Here is a 17472-nt window from a genome sequence, read left to right as displayed (position 1 = left end):
ACAGCACACTTAACCACAATGTGAATATGCACCACAGAGAGTAAGTATCCCTCCACCATGTGAAAGTAATACGTAACACCCCCACACCGAAGATTTATGTTCTTCTCCCAACTATAGCCCAAAGAAACTATCACCAAGAGAACGAACATAAATAAATAAGGGGATACTTACCAACCTTACCAAAAAAAATGCAACCACACACTCCAACATGTGCAGCGCCTGTACTGTGTTGAGTGTGAGCCCCGGTCAAGAGTCACTCAACTGTACACCAAAAAACCTGTGACCCACAAAGTGAGCCACTACCACAAAGTGACAATGGGTCGGCCCCTGTCGAACACAACCTTTAACTGCGCCAAATGCTCCCCATTGAGGAACATTTGACACCGTTGTTCAGTACAAACAACATTGCCCTGATACCCGCACAAGCGAGTCCCCTCCAAAACATATACCGCTGGGCCTGGATGGAGTGGAGCTGGTGGAAACATCCAATCTGGCCTCACCACCACCTGTTCCACTGAGGCGCCAGGCCCAAAAGCCAATCCACCCACGAACAGACCACCACAAAACAAAAACTTTACCTCAACAGGCCGCTCCACCGATACCGACCTGTCAAAAAGAGGCATCAAACCGGAATCAATATGAGAGACAGGCTCATTGCACTCAGGATAGCCAAGATAGCCAACAGGAACACAAGACACTCCACACGTCCCCGGCACCACCACAGGGCCCATCTCCCTTCCTCCTGACACCGGCAGTCCAGGAGCAGACATTAAACCATGACCTCCCAGAGCAGGATGTACCGCCACAGGCACGTCACCACCGTCTCTGGAACACAGTAACATCTCATCAATCACAAAAACATTTGGATCGCCACTCAAAATGGCGCCACAAAAAATAACAAGGTCAGGATCCAAAACGGTGTCACTCAAAATAACATCAACAGGATCCAAAATGGTGTCACCTAAACTAGCACTGTCATGAGCAACAATGGGGCCACACACAGTAACATTGTCAGGATCCAAAATGGTTTCACCTAAACTAGCACTGTCATGAGCAACAATGGGGCCACACACAGTAACATTGTCAGGATCCAAAATGGTGGCACACTCATTAACACTGTGACTCAAAATGGCGCCACTCATTAGACAAGGTTGTGAAGACTGTACAGGACACAGGTAAATAGGTTGACAAGCATACCTAGCATACCCAGTGCCTGGCAGAGAGTCAGTGTGGTCACGTGAAACAATATCAGAACCAATAACTGACATACTGGGATCATCACCGCTGACAAGTGAGACATCACGAACATTAGAGCTATAGGAAGGCTGGCAGCCTAATTCTGGCCTTGTAGCCTCTTTAACCAGAACGGTGCCACATGAAACATCAGAAACACCAACAGAAATGGTGCCACATGAATTAGCAACATCCTTCACAGCATCATTCTCACTCACATCCTCCTCATTCTCCTCCTCCAATTCATCTGTGGCCTCAGCCACCGTAAAGGCTGGGAAGCCCACGAGATACTGCTCCGCCACTTGAGTATCTGGCATGCATGTCACCTCCGGTTTCACCAGTACTTTACCTCCAGCCAAGTCATTGCCCAAGAGCAACGTTACCCCCTGCATAGGGAGTTTGCCAGCCGTCACTCCGATCACCACTGGTCCTGACACTAGGGCACAATCAAGAAAGACATTATGCAGCGGCACATTCATCGTGTGCATTCCAAAAGCCTCAATAACAACCCCTGCACCCAACTCAGAGTGGTGCGTAAAGGGCAGGACACTACTTTGCACAAAAGATTGGGATGCGCCAGTATCACGGAGAATTGTCACCGGTACTTTAGGACCTCCCTCTGTCAATGAAACAAACCCTTTACTCCTGAAAGGTGTGTAAAGGTCATCCACTCCTTTGCCATCTAGTGGAGACAGAACAACAGGGTTACGTACAGGTGCATTTATCAACATCACCGGCCTGGGTGGGTTAGACGGGCGCTTTTCTGGGTGCAAACGATAACAATTTCCCATCACATGTCCTGCACTCCCACAATGCTGGCACTTCCGGGCATCATCGCTTCCCCATGCCACATTAAACGTACCACTACCCCCAGCACTGGACACCGTAGGCCTATTAGGAGTCCATTTCGGCCTCCCCACATCATGCACAGGATAATGCTGTCTCTCAAAAGACGTCCTGTGGGTCAAAACAAAGCTGCTGCTGAACAGGTCCTGACTTTCCTCTCATTTAAGTACATGGCAATATCCTCAGAAACGCCATATACCTTGAATTCCTCTAATAAGATTAGGGCCCTAATCTCCTCCACTGTGGTGACCTTTTCCGCTGCACACCACCGGTCAAAAAGCAACCGCTTTTCCCTCACAAACTCCACAAAAGACTGAGAGTTTTGTTTCCTCAAATCGCGAAATTTCTGGCGGTAAGCCTCAGGGACCAATTCATAGGCTTTAAGGATAGCCTGTTTCACCAAAGCATAATCTTTATTATTAGGATACATCAACGCATACACGATCTGTGCCTTACCGCGCAAAGCACTCTGCATGAGGATAGTCCATTTATCTGCTGGCCAGCCGCAACTGCCAGCTATGTCCTCAAATAATTAAAAAAAACTATCGACGTCCCTTTCCAAAAAAAACGGAACCATGCTTCTCTGCCTAGCCATATCAAAACCCGGCTCCCGATGCACATGTATAGCACCAGCACCACCCGCATTACGCATCGCCATCTCCCGGTCATATGCTGCCTGGGCGCGTACCTCCTGTGCTACCTCAATAGCTTCCTGGGCCTGGGCAGCAGCTGCTCTTCTCACCCCAGCAGCCTCCTCAATAGCTTCCTGGGCCTCACGTTCAGCTGCTCTGCCCTCACGCTCTGCCCTGGCTGCTGTAGCTGCTGTAGCTGCTCTCCTTATCTCACTAGCTTCAAGGTCCTCACGGTCAGCCTTGTTAACAGCTGCAAGCTCACGCGCTGTCCTAAGCTCCACATCTCGCCCACACGGTAGCTCAAAGCATTCTCCCTCTTCCTCCAGAGTTCTACCTGCAGCCACACCAAAAACCTCCAGTGTACTCAGTTCCTCAATTAATTGACCTAACAAGTTCTCCTTTTTCTGGCCTGCATCGAGGTCTATTGAAAACCTTGTTGCTACCTGTAGCAACTCATCCTTTGATTTTTTTTTTACCTTAGCCAGTGTTGGCTCTGCAACAAAGTCATCAATGTCCAACGTCATTTTCTATTATCCTCAGTAAACGACAAATGAATACAACAATATTAATTACTAATTAATTAATCAACCAATTAATTAATTACCAATACTACAATTAATCCACAACAAGGGATATAGGTCAATATCCAAAACACAAGCAACTCACCCCCCGTTCCTACGACCTGGGGTTCAAACTCCAATTTCCCTGTATCCACAAAAAGGTGTAGCACGTAATTAAATGACAGTGATTTAAGATACACGGCATAACACAGCACACAATCAAACTCACAAGCAGTAGTTCAAAACACACAGCATTTTATGTTAGCACGCAAAACAAATCACACTGTATTTAAGACACACGGCATAACACATACTGGATCAAAAGGTCAAGCTCAATAATGCATACAGATCCTATACTAGAGAATCACTACTAACCACACACAGATCCTATACTAGATAATTACAGCAGACACTGCTACTGGACACTAGCTACAGGCCTCTGCTGAGATGAACCACCCACAAGACTAACCCTGTGGTAGACATTTATCCCAAAATACTGGAACAAACGCTCTTCAGTAACAAACCAAGTGAGGCAAAACCCCTTGTGTTACACTCAACAAACAAATTCAAATAATTCAAACAGGTGCCCTATACAATCTGATTTGACTCACAAATAGCTTCTAAAACCTATACTGCAGTCAAAAGAAGGACTGCTAGGCCCACCACATGTCTAATCTAACAAAAACACTTACATCAGGTCCTAACACACTAATTACATTCTCCGGCCCCCTAACCTACCTATACTGAAAGCTAATGCACTGTAGACCTAGCTTTCTTCAACCACACCTGCTACCAGCCAAAGATCATATACCAATCCCTTCAATGACCGCCCCAGGAGTATGTGGTACACAGGAGGCTAACAACAGCCAGAAAACAATGAAATTACCTACCTGTGGTGTCCACTAAACTAAATATTTTAAAGCATACCAGTAGTCAAATCAAATTATAAATTAAGAGCATACTTACCTGTTTGAAGACCGTCTAGAGCCCCCATGTTACATTCAAGCCTAAAATATGGCTCGTGAAGGCCTTGGATGCAACGTGGTGGACACAGGACACTGGACAAGAGTTATCAAAAATAACTATTTATTTACACAGCTAACTAAATGGACAAAAAGAGTGGGAGCTGGGTGTTCCAGACTCCAAAGTTCAAATAACAAAACTATAGGCAAAAAGGAAGAACAAGCCGAATGTACAACAAGCAGTGAGAGCAGGTGAGACGCTGGAGAGCTGAGACATCTCTTGTGAAGTGGGGAGACACTGCAGCCTGCACTCTGCTTACTTACTTACTTACTCCTTTGTAGGGTGTGGTGCCTCATCACCACACCTGTGTCAATTAGAAAGCGGCCATTTTAAACACATGGAAAAACAGGAAGAAACAGTGTGTCAATCAAACCACCAATTAGTGACAGCACACTTAGGCCATGTCCCCACGTATCTGGATCTTTTGCCAAACGCACATTTTATTCCACGATTGGGCCTTTCATCCACACGTAAAGGGTGTTTTCAGAGACATAAACGGAGATTTTCTTAAACGCATTTTAAAGTGAAGATTTTCCAAAATATCCGTTCAGTGGATCCGTGCAGCCACTGTAAACGCATAGTCTAGATAAACGATGACGCCACAGCTCACTACGCATGCTCAGACTGTGGCGGGCCGTAATAATATCTGGCCCGTCAGATTGTTTGGCGAATATTACTTTACTATTTCTCTATATATCAGACTGACTATAGGCTAGCTAGGCTATATATTTCAGCTATAATGTCCTAACAGAGAAACTACCACCACCTAAAACATCCTTATTACACCTAGCGCTTTGAAGTAATAATAACTTCGGTGGACTTGGTGCTGAAATGTCACTTATATATGCGACGACGGCACCACATGTACAATGCAATTAATGAATGTCTTGTTGTAATTAGTATATATATAGTTTGTGATAAGGACTCGCCATATTTAGTTTCAGAATCCAGAGATTGTTAGCCCCTTTCGTGAATGTGATGCACCGAGTGAATCCACAGTCACTTTCTCCTCAATAGGAAACCAACCTAGATTTACCCTGAAGGACTGGTTCTAACCGAACCGTTCGTTATACAAGTATCACAGAGAAATGTCAAAGGTACTCACAGGGTTTCGAACAGAGATACGGGATGGTTTGAAAGCTCGGCGTTGCTAATAAACATTTTAAATATCTTTTATAAACTGCTCAAAACGGCATTATTTCCGGCGTTGGCTGCCTGGTGTGATCACAGCGCATGCGCATCATGCACCCAACGCCGGAAATAATGCCGTTTTGAGCAGTTTATAAAGAATATTTAAAATGTTTATTAGCAACGCCGAGATTTCAAACCATCCCGTATGTCTGTCCGAAACCCTCGTGCAACTGTGAGTATCTTTGAAACGTCTCTGTGATACTTGTATAACGAACGGTTCGGTTAGAACCAGTCCTTCATGGTAAATCTAGGTTGGTTTCCTATTGAGCAAGTGACTGTGGATTCACTCGGTGCATCACAGTCACGAAAGGGGCTAGGAGATTGTGATCTCAACATTGACATTGTATCTCTCCGTCGCCCAGTGCGCAGAAGTAAAGCATTGAATCGTGACATATCTAGATTGGTTGTTTCCTCTGGACTGCATAATCCTCCGCTATATCTATCTATCTATCATCTATGTATGTCAATATAGCCAATGGAAATGATATCGCTTATCGCCACCTACTGGCCCGCATGCTTGTTGGAGCAATTTATATGCGTTTATGTGTTTGCGTCTGGATCAGGTTTTCTTTTTTTAACACTGTCGTGTGGACGAGGATTTCTTTTTAAACGGAGCCTGAGAATATCCGTTTGGCAAAAGATCCAGATACGTGGGGTCATGGCCTCAACCACAATGTGAATATGCACCACAGAGAGTAAGTATCCCTCCACCATGTGAAAGTAATACGTAACACAGCTCTAGCAGCTTAGACCCATCAGGTGTTTACAGCTCTAGCAGCTTAGACCCATCAGGTGTTTACAGCTCTAGCAGCTTAGACCCATCAGGTGTTTACAGAGCAGCTTAGACCCATCAGGTGTTTACAGCTCTAGCAGCTTAGACCCATCAGGTGTTTACAGCTCTAGCAGCTTAGACCCATCAGGTGTTTACAGCTCTAGCAGCTTAGACCCATCAGGTGTTTACAGCTCTAGCAGCTTAGACCCATCAGGTGTTTACAGCTCTAGCAGCTTAGACCCATCAGGTGTTTACAGAGCAGCTTAGACCCATCAGGTGTTTACAGCTCTAGCAGCTTAGACCCATCAGGTGTTTACAGCTCTAGCAGCTTAGACCCATCAGGTGTTTACAGCTCTAGCAGCTTAGACCCATCAGGTGTTTACAGAGCAGCTTAGACCCATCAGGTGTTTACAGCTCTAGCAGCTTAGACCCATCAGGTGTTTACAGCTCTAGCAGCTTAGACCCATCAGGTGTTTACAGCTCTAGCAGCTTAGACCCATCAGGTGTTTACAGCTCTAGCAGCTTAGACCCATCAGGTGTTTACAGCTCTAGCAGCTTAGACCCATCAGGTGTTTACAGAGCAGCTTAGACCCATCAGGTGTTTACAGCTCTAGCAGCTTAGACCCATCAGGTGTTTACAGAGCAGCTTAGACCCATCAGGTGTTTACAGCTCTAGCAGCTTAGACCCATCAGGTGTTTACAGCTCTAGCAGCTTAGACCCATCAGGTGTTTACAGCTCTAGCAGCTTAGACCCGTCAGGTGTTTACAGCTCTAGCAGCTTAGACCCATCAGGTGTTTACAGCTCTAGCAGCTTAGACCCATCAGGTGTTTACAGAGCAGCTTAGACCCATCAGGTGTTTACAGCTCTAGCAGCTTAGACCCATCAGGTGTTTACAGAGCAGCTTAGACCCATCAGGTGTTTACAGCTCTAGCAGCTTAGACCCATCAGGTGTTTACAGCTCTAGCAGCTTAGACCCATCAGGTGTTTACAGCTCTAGCAGCTTAGACCCGTCAGGTGTTTACAGCTCTAGCAGCTTAGACCCATCAGGTGTTTACAGCTCTAGCAGCTTAGACATGTTTGTTTTTTCTTTCAAAAAATTATATCTTGCAGCATATTTTAAAGTTGTTCTTTCTTATATTAAAATATATTTCGTTTTTAAGAATTTGTGAAGGATAGGCAAAAATAAGCATATGTGCTTCAGCCTATTTATTTTTTTCCGTCGTTGATTTTGGATTTTGTGTGTGAGCTTGCCTCGAATAATATGTACATTTGTGATTTTTTTTCTTTTTTCTTTTCCTTTTGTAAGTCCACACAGGTGTGTTTGATTTGTCTGTAAACAAGACCGAAAAATTTACTTCATTCATTCATTCATTCATTCATTCATTCATTCATTCATTCATTCATTCATTCTGTACATCAGCTCCACGGTGGTCAGCAGCTTCTAGAAATGGATAAATGAGAAGCTTGCAGATTTCAGATTTCAATAAACACTGTCTGTCTAAAAGTCAGTTATCTTTATATACAATATATATATAGTATATATATTAAATGTTATATAATTTTAGCATTTCTTACCATTTATTTGGCAGTACACAATAGTTAGAAGAAGAAGAAGAAGAGAGAGAGAGAGAGAGAGAGAGAGAGAGAGAGAGAGAGAGAGGTTATGACATTCAATAGAGGTCTAAATCTGGATTGTAAAGGTTTTAAAAAAAGAACTTGAGCCAAACGGATGCCGTTTTTTTACGCCTTAGAAAACACAGCGATGCACCACACGAGTGAAACAAAACTGAAATACATCATCTTCCAACATTACCTTTTTTATATTCTGCGGCATTGGAGTGGAACAAGCTTCCAGTGGCCCTGAAAAGCATTGAAGAGGGGGGAAGCTTTAGACGTGCCACAAAGAAATGGCTAGCCGGTGTAATATAGAGTAGCCACGTCTAGGAAGGAGAGGGTAGGGCGTATCTGTCTATAGTCTCTTGTTAGTATATATAGAAGTGAAATAGTGCTACAGAGGTTGATAGTTTTGTAGCACAGGCCAAAATCTTGTAGCACAAGTATAAAACGTGTTATATTTGTAACAGTCACAAATGTGCCTATTGTATTTGTGTTATTTAGTTGCAGTGCCATGTTTGGCTGTCAGTTTCATGCTGACAAGTTGACGTCACACAGCCAGACACGTTACGTGTAAGGAATTATGGGATTTGGTGTTGGGTGTATGGACTCTACTAGGGGTGGGAATCACCAGTTTCATCACGATACGATATCGATTCTTTGGACAACGATACGATATTTGCCGATATCTGCCACGATACGATACAATGCAGGTGCCTGCAATCGATATGAGATGATATCATAAGCCCATTTAACATAATCAGTAACATTTAGATCAACTCAAAAAAGGTAACAAAAATATAATTTGAAAAAAGATTATTTAGCTCTTCCAGACATTTAAATGAAAAACTATTTATTGTTTTTAATACAAATAGACCTCCTGTTCACTATAAAGTGCCACGTTTTGATATATTGAGCTTTAAACTTTTTTTTTGGAACTCACAACAAGCAGCCTAAAACCCCTTCCTCTCCCAAACCGTTCCTGCAATTGTTTTATGTTGCATGATGATCATGAATACATTTATTATGTATTGTATTTTTTATGTTTAAATATCAACATTATCTGTCCACCCTCAGTACATTTACTATCAATATAATATACTTGTCTGACTTCATCTGATCTTTTCAAACGCACACACACACACACACACACACACACACACACACACACACACACACACACAGAAGGGAGAATGCCAGCCCCCCCCCCCTCCTTCCCAGTCCCCACTCTGCTGTTCTCTCTATGGCTCTGAACAGGGTTGGCTGGTTGTTAGCTTACGCTAACGTAACGTTAATTCCGGTCTTTAACACGACGTGGTCATAAAGGAATGTGAGATGCATTTGACCGGTTGCGGAATAAAACAGCAGGGATTTGTTTTGGGTGGCGAAATAGGCACACTAGCCTTGCTATGTTGCAATGTGCGTGTTCCAGACGCTACTACTACTACTGAGACGAGTACTGCTGTGTGCTGTGGAGCCGAGCGGATACGACACCACAGGATTTTCAAAATAAGAGTATCGATATGAACCGAACGTTGCTAGCTGCCGGAGCCATAGATATTATGGCTGGAGCTGCGCTTGGGCTGAAATAAGAGTTGCCACAGGATTTTCAAAATAAGAGTATCGATATGAACCGAATGCCTATCGCACCAGTGCTACTAAAGTAAATCCATTCATCGCACAGACCGATGTTGCTGTAGCACGTGCGACATATATCTCGCACTGTACAGCCCTGGGTTAATGTTTTATGGGGTTGCAATATGTTTTATTACGATGCTCTATGTTTTTATTATGATGCTCTATGTTTTATTATGATGCTCTGTTTTTATTATGATGCTCTATGTTTTTATTATGATGCTCTATGTTTTTATTATGATGCTCTTATGTTTTTAATATGATGCTCTATGTTTTTATTATGATGCTCTATGTTTTATTATGATGCTCTTATGTTTTTATTATGATGCTCTATGTTTTTATTATGATGCTCTATGTTTTATTATGATGCTCTTATGTTTTATGATGTCTGTCCATGTCCAAAATCAGGGACCATGATGGAAATAAGTGCTTGCACTATCTCATGTTTTTATCCCTTGGATGCTGTCTTTTACTCCACAATAAAAATCAATCAATCAACCTCACTGACATTTATATCATGTTACGCGTGTGTGTGTGTCCCCTCCACCAAGCAGTACAAGTACCAGATCAACATCGACGGCACAGTGGCGGCCTACAGGCTGCCCTACCTGCTGGCAGGCGACAGCGTGGTGCTGAAGCAGGCGTCCGGTTACTACGAGCACTTCTACAGCCAGCTGACACCCTGGCAGCACTACATCCCCGTCAGAGCCGACCTGGGCGACCTGCTGGACAAGATCCGGTGGGCCCGCGAGCACGACCAGGAGGTGAGTCAGCAGTCCGGTGGGCCCGCGAGCACGACCAGGAGGTGAGTCAGCAGTCCGGTGGGCCCACGAGCACGACCAGGAGGTGAGTCAGCAGTCCGGTGGGCCCGCGAGCACGACCAGGAGGTGAGTCAGCAGTCCGGTGGGCCCGCCAGCACGACCAGGAGGTGAGTCAGCAGTCCGGTGGGCCCGCCAGCACGACCAGGAGGTGAGTCAGCAGTCCGGTGGGCCCGCAAGCACGACCAGGAGGTGAGTCAGCAGTCAACCAAGCCTAGGATGTTGCCCTAACCTAAGGCCTCCACAGTCAAGTAGAGATGGCTCGTTTCCCCCCTAGGCCTAGGTTGCTTGGACACAAGGAGTCAGACACGTTTTTAAAGCAAAAATAACAATATTTATTCAACTACTATTCTAAATGTACAGAAAGGTAGTGATGTACTGGGCTCTGTTAAGGAAGGACAGGACACTCTCACTGAGAAACATTGCTTTATACTGAAAACTAGGGTAAGCCATTTTAAGTTTATTAGTGAATCTTAAAAGTGAGGAACCAGCTGACTTGATTAAAGGGGCGTGTTTAAAACGGCCATTTTGTTTAGTTAAGTGCCCCCATTAAGGGACTGTTTCCTGTTTACTAGTAGCATCTGATTTGCTGAGTGAGCCATTAAGAGCCTGCCCTGTTTAAAAGCAGAGGTCCACACTGTGTTGAAGTCACTCTGTACTGGGCTCTGTTAAGGAAGGACAGGACACTCTCACTGAGAAACATTGCTTTATACTGAAAACTAGGGTAAGCCATTTTAAGTTTATTAGTGAATCTTAAAAGTGAGGAACCAGCTGACTTGATTAAAGGGGCGTGTTTAAAACGGCCATTTTGTTTAGTTAAGTGCCCCCATTAAGGGACTGTTTCCTGTTTACTAGTAGCATCTGATTTGCTGAGTGAGCCATTAAGAGCCTGCCCTGTTTAAAAGCAGAGGTCCACACTGTGTTGAAGTCACTCTGTACTGGGCTCTGTTAAGGAAGGACAGGACACTCTCACTGAGAAACATTGCTTTATACTGAAAACTAGGGTAAGCCATTTTAAGTTTATTAGTGAATCTTAAAAGTGAGGAACCAGCTGACTTGATTAAAGGGGCGTGTTTAAAACGGCCATTTTGTTTAGTTAAGTGCCCCCATTAAGGGACTGTTTCCTGTTTACTAGTAGCATCTGATTTGCTGAGTGAGCCATTAAGAGCCTGCCCTGTTTAAAAGCAGAGGTCCACACTGTGTTGAAGTCACTCTGTACTGGGCTCTGTTAAGGAAGGACAGGACACTCTCACTGAGAAACATTGCTTTATACTGAAAACTAGGGTAAGCCATTTTAAGTTTATTAGTGAATCTTAAAAGTGAGGAACCAGCTGACTTGATTAAAGGGGCGTGTTTAAAACGGCCATTTTGTTTTGTTAAGTGCCCCCATTAAGGGCCAGGTGTTAAGACAGCACTAATTAGTGATAGTGATTTAAAGGCTTGCTGGTGTAGCGTCAGCGAAGCGTCGAGAAACGAAGAGGGACAAAGAGGAGGAGTTATCCTGGAGTTAATCGCCGAGGGATCCACCGATCCACCCAGTGCTAAGTACACCATAATCCTATATTTCCCTCCCACACTGCTATTTCTCTACTTCCTCCCTGCCACTCTCGACAATACAATGTGTCTCATACCTATATCCACAATCTGCTCCTCCAGAACTGACTCTACCCATCCACGACAGTTTGCTAGTAACCCGGCTAATCTCTCCTACCCTCCTACAGCCACTAATACACCTGTCACAGTACGGGGAGGCTTATGGAACTGTCAATCAGCAGTCAAGAAAGCTGACTTCATTACTGCCTACGCCCATAGTCTAAATCTGCAGCTCCTGGCTCTAACTGAGACCTGGATAACCCCCAATAACTCATCAACACCTGCAGCATTATCTACAAACTATAACTTCACTCACACACCTCGACCTTCCAGACGGGGTGGAGGCACTGCCCTCATGACATCTCCTTCATGGGCTACAAACGTAACACCACTCCCAGAACTGTCACTCTCCTCTCTCGAATATCATGCAGTATCTGTCTCTAATCCTTTCAATCTCACCATTGTTACACTCTACCGCCCTCCAGGTCCGCTCGATCACTTCACAGATGAGCTGGACATGCTTCTTAGCTCCTTACCGGAAGATGGTACCCCTCTCCTTCTACTGGGCGACTTCAACCTGCCTGACTCATCTCAGTCAGTCATAGTAGTCTCCCTCCTACAATCGTTTGACCTGACTCCCACTGCCATGCCTCCCACCCACAAAGCAGGCAACTCCTTGGATCTCATATTTTCCCGTAACTCCAGCATCATTAACACCACGGTAACTCCCCTACATGTATCTGACCATTCCTTCATATCCTTCTCACTAACTCTCATGCTTAACCGAAAGGTCTTCACCCCAACTCAAACAGTCTCACTCAGACGCAACCTGCCCTCCCTATCCCCCTCCACCCTCTCCTCTGACATACTATCCGCTCTACCTTTGAGTGACACCTTCTCTGCTCTCTCCACAGAGATGGCAACCTCCACCCTCCTTTCAGCCCTGGCAACCTCCTTCGACAAGCTCTGTCCCCTCGTTGAGAAACCTGCCCGCCGTTCCCCACCCAGTCCATGGCTGACAGATCCAGTGAGAGAACAAAGACAGGTCCTGAGAGCAGCTGAAAGGAAGTATAGAAAGTCACGCCTCACTGCTGACATCGACACATATCACAACCTCTTGTTAACATTCTCCAAAACCATCACTAATGCCAAAGCTTCTTTCTTCCACCATAGGATCGAGGCCTCTGCCAAGAATCTTCGCAAACTGCATGCTACCATGTCCTCCCTCCTCACTCCCCCCCCACCCCCCCCTCCCTCATCTTTCTCTGCCGAAGACTTTGCGATCTTCTTTGAGGAAAAAGTGGAGAACATCCGCAGCTCCTTCTCCCAACCCCCACCCATTCCAAATGCTGAATCGAGAACCTCATCCTTCACTCTGTCATCTTTCTCTCCCATTACAGAAGCAGAGACCCTGACACTGGTAACGTCAAACCGTCCGACTACTTGCCAGCTGGACCAGCTACCCTCCCCACTCCTCCAGACCATAGCACCAGACATCCTCCCATTCCTAACTGCAACCATCAACTCCTCACTCAACTCGGGGGTGGTCCCCACCTCCCTAAAACAAGCCAGAGTCACGCCGCTCATAAAAAAACCAACCCTGAACCCTACTGTCATAGGCAACTACCGTCCTGTCTCTCTTCTCTCCTTCCTTTCTAAAACACTTGAACGTGCTGTATCCAACCAACTTACTACTTATCTCTTACAGAATGACCTCCTAGACCCTAATCAGTCAGGCTTCAGGACTGGTCACTCCACAGAGACAGCCCTCATTGCGGTCACAGAGGCACTTCACTTAGCAAAAGCGAAAGGCCTCTCCTCTGTCCTGATTCTCCTAGATCTATCTGCAGCCTTCGACACAGTCAACCACCAGATCCTCCTTGCGGCCCTCGCAGGAATGGGAGTGGCTGGCTCTGCGCTGACATGGCTGTCATCATACCTCAATGACCGCTCCTACCAAGTGTCATGGAGAGGGACCCTGTCGGCCACCCGCCCCCTGCGGACGGGTGTCCCCCAGGGCTCGGTTTTAGGACCCCTTCTCTTCTCCCTCTACACTAAATCACTGGGTAACATTATCACGTCTCATGGCTTCTCCTACCATTGTTATGCCGACGATACTCAACTCTTCCTCTCCTTCCCTCCCTCAGATATCCACGTCTCTGTGCGGATCTCGGCCTGTCTGTCCGACATCTCAGCCTGGATGACGTCCAACCACCTCAAACTGAACCTAAGCAAAACAGAATTGCTCCACCTGCCGGCCAAATCCTCCCCCCTAACCGACCTTTCAATCACAGTCGAGAATGCAGCTGTGACTGCGTCCCCGACCGCCAAGAACCTTGGTGTTGTCCTCGACGACCAGTTGAACTTCTCTGCTCACATCGCAGCGACGACCAGAACCTGCCGATTCCTCCTGAGCAACGTCAGAAGGATACGCCCCTTCCTGACAAAAGAAGCCACCCAACTCCTCGTCCAATCAACAGTCATCTCCCGCCTCGACTACTGCAATGCACTGCTCGCTGGCCTCCCGGCCACTGCCACTAAGCCTCTTCAACTCATTCAGAACGCAGCGGCCCGCCTGATCTCAAACCTACCGAAGTCGGCCCATGTCACCCCACTTCTTAGGGACCTGCACTGGCTCCCCATTGCTGCACGAATCCGCTTCAAGGCCCTCGACCTAGCATACCGTGCGGCAAAGGGAACCGCTCCCGCCTACCTCCGGTCAATGGTCTCTAACTACACACCCTCAAGACCCCTACGCTCTGCATCTTCTGGCCGCCTCAGACCTACTCCTATCCAAGCTCCGGGAGGGTCATCAAAGAGAAGTCGCCTATTCTCAGTCCTTGCCCCACAATGGTGGAATGAACTACCCACCCCAGTTAGGACAGCCGAATCACGTCCAATCTTTCGCCGTCGACTAAAGACGCACTTCTTCAACCATTATCTGAATTAAAAAAAAAAAAAAAAAAAAAAAAAAATCTAACCCTAACTAACCGTACTGTCATGCACTTGTCCTAATAAACTAACCTACACTGTAGCACTCAACACTTTGATGAACATTGTTGCTCAGCTGATAGAGTTGTGCCCTTCCTGATGGCTTGTCGTACAGAACTTGTAAGTCGCTTTGGATAAAAGCGTCAGCTAAATGACTAAATGTAAATGTAAATGTGATGTGACGTTTGAAGCGAGGCATCGATGCTTGTGTAGAGTAATCCAGGCATATTTAAGTGGAGCGTGTATCGAGGCGTGTATCAGGTGACGTGTGTGATGACGTCCGAAGCCTCGGTCCGCGTCACTGATTCAGGAAATGGCTTCGGGGTTGGTACGCAACACAATGTGTCCACATAGGAATTCATTACGAGTTTCTTTGCGTTGGAGAATCCCGTGGAGTACTGGGAAAGACAAATAAATGTGTATCCTAATAATCCCAACATATATATAAGAGATGGTAGCGCGAGGCACTGTCAGTCACGATGGACTTCAAGCGTTGTGAAGTGACTGGCGAGTAGCGGTACTGCGAGTTAAACTCACTCCACTTAAAAAGACACACTTTACACTTCATTGAGTGTGAATTCACCTTGGTGTAGCGGTCTGTGCTGTCGCCTGTCGCCCGTGTCGCGGCAGACCCGGGTTCTAAACTCCCTCGGGGCATCGAAGTTAAACACAACGCAAAAAAGGTGACGATATCAGCTCCGTTACATATAAACTTGCTGTAATGTCTAACTTGCTGTGCCTAATCTGATCACATCTGTATGATCCAAATGCAGGATGGCATGTCGATTTTGAGTTGCTTTTTCTGAATAAAAATGAAGCAAGCACTTCCTCCTCTGTCCCTGCCATCATGCTGTCAGAAAAACAGACACAATATTATTTGTTTATTGGCATCATCATCACATCAAAGCTTCAGACACCAAAGCCATGGTATCATTATAATCATGCAGCCTGTTCTACATTTATTGTCCACTTGATGGCACAGCAAATACACCATGAAGCTTCAACACATGTGTGGCACTATTGGATGGAAAGCCTCAATGCTTCATGGAGCTTCATCTCGCCATCACTACAGAAAGGTGGAGAGCTGGGTGCAGCAGCCTCCTTGGTTCAGGATATCACAATAGTTTCTAAGAGCAGCAAAAGAAAAGAGCAAGGATCAAAATGGTGAGAGCACAGGTGAGAGACAGCAGTGACGAGCTCCTGGTCTGCTTGTAGAGGGCGTGGAGCCTCGTCACCACACCTGTGATGAGCTCCTGGTCTGCTTGTAGAGGGCGTGGAGCCTCGTCACCACACCTGTAATGAGCTCCTGGTCTGCTTGTAGAGGGCGTGGAGCCTCGTCACCACACCTGTGATGAGCTCCTGGTCTGCTTGTAGAGGGCGTGGAGCCTCGTCACCACACCTGTGATGAGCTCCTGGTCTGCTTGTAGAGGGCGTGGAGCCTCGTCACCACACCTGTGATGAGCTCCTGGTCTGCTTGTAGAGGGCGTGGAGCCTCGTCACCACACCTGTGATGAGCTCCTGGTCTGCTTGTAGAGGGCGTGGAGCCTCGTCACCACACCTGTGATGAGCTCCTGGTCTGCTTGTAGAGGGCGTGGAGCCTCGTCACCACACCTGTGATGAGCTCCTGGTCTGCTTGTAGAGGGCGTGGAGCCTCGTCACCACACCTGTGTCCGGTTATACAGAAGCAGTGTCAATTACAACAATCAATTAGTGGACATCAATGAAACCACCACAGCCCCACCACCAATAGGCCTTTCACACCGGCAGTGTTGGGAATGTTCACTTTCTACATGAACTAGTTCAGTTCACAGTTCACACATTTTAAAATGAACTAGTTCAGTTCATAGTTCATAATTCAACATTTTTACTCATGGTTTCAAAAATGAACTAATTTATAGTTTATAGTTATTTTTTCAATACTTTGCTGCGAGCTATTATTTGTCAAATGTATTACCACAACCCATATAGAACCACAGACAGCAATCAGAATACTGGCATTTCCATAACGCTTTGCTGCCGCCCATTCAGTCCACACTAGTAGCAGCTGCAGCTTTCATCTCTACAGTATATTTTCAAAAACATGAGGAAAAACGTGCTGCTTGAATGGTCTGACTCTGAGCGAGTGCTGCTGCTATACTACCCGGTTCCGCGGTTCGTATATTTTTGTGCGACAGCCAGGGGTGACAGGCAGCGTACGCGTCACAGGCAGCTTGTGGTTGCCAGATTGAGTGGTTTTCCGCATTATTTTGAAGCCTGTTTACGGTGTGTTTTAACTGGGTTTTCGGCTGAAAGGCATATGAAATCTGGCACACTTTTGAACGCCGTTATAATACAGTGCTGAGAATGAACGCGTTCTCAATTACGTTCATCTAGCGGAAATACAGTACGTTCAGTTCACGTTCGTCCAGAATACGAACGCGTTCATGAACGATCGTTCATTGAACGCGCTCAGGTACATCACTGCACACCGGCCGGGCTCCGAGCCGGAGCCGGTTCCCGAATGCAATCTCGAACCGGCTGGCGCGTTCACACCGGGAATAATTGGTTCGGAACATGAAAAATC

General features: G+C 46.1%; 1 protein-coding gene across 2 annotated transcripts in view; it reads left to right on the top strand.

Moving 5' to 3' along the window:
- poglut2 (protein O-glucosyltransferase 2) overlaps positions 1–17472 on the top strand; it is a 126683-nt gene that overhangs the window by 67704 nt on the left and 41507 nt on the right. The window contains exon 7 of one of the 2 annotated variants that reach the window (XM_084313760.1): positions 10062–10271. In XM_084313760.1, coding sequence (XP_084169886.1) covers positions 10062–10271 — 210 coding nt within the window. Of the gene's footprint in view, positions 1–10058; positions 10272–17472 lie in introns of both variants that reach the window. The other variant, XM_084313759.1, reaches the window with a different exon arrangement.

Source organism: Notolepis coatsorum (genome assembly GCF_963971535.1).
Source record: "Notolepis coatsorum genome assembly, chromosome: 5".
NCBI lineage: Eukaryota > Metazoa > Chordata > Actinopteri > Aulopiformes > Paralepididae > Notolepis > Notolepis coatsorum.
Note: the sequence above shows the minus strand (reverse complement) of the source record. Positions and strands in the feature narration are given on the sequence as shown.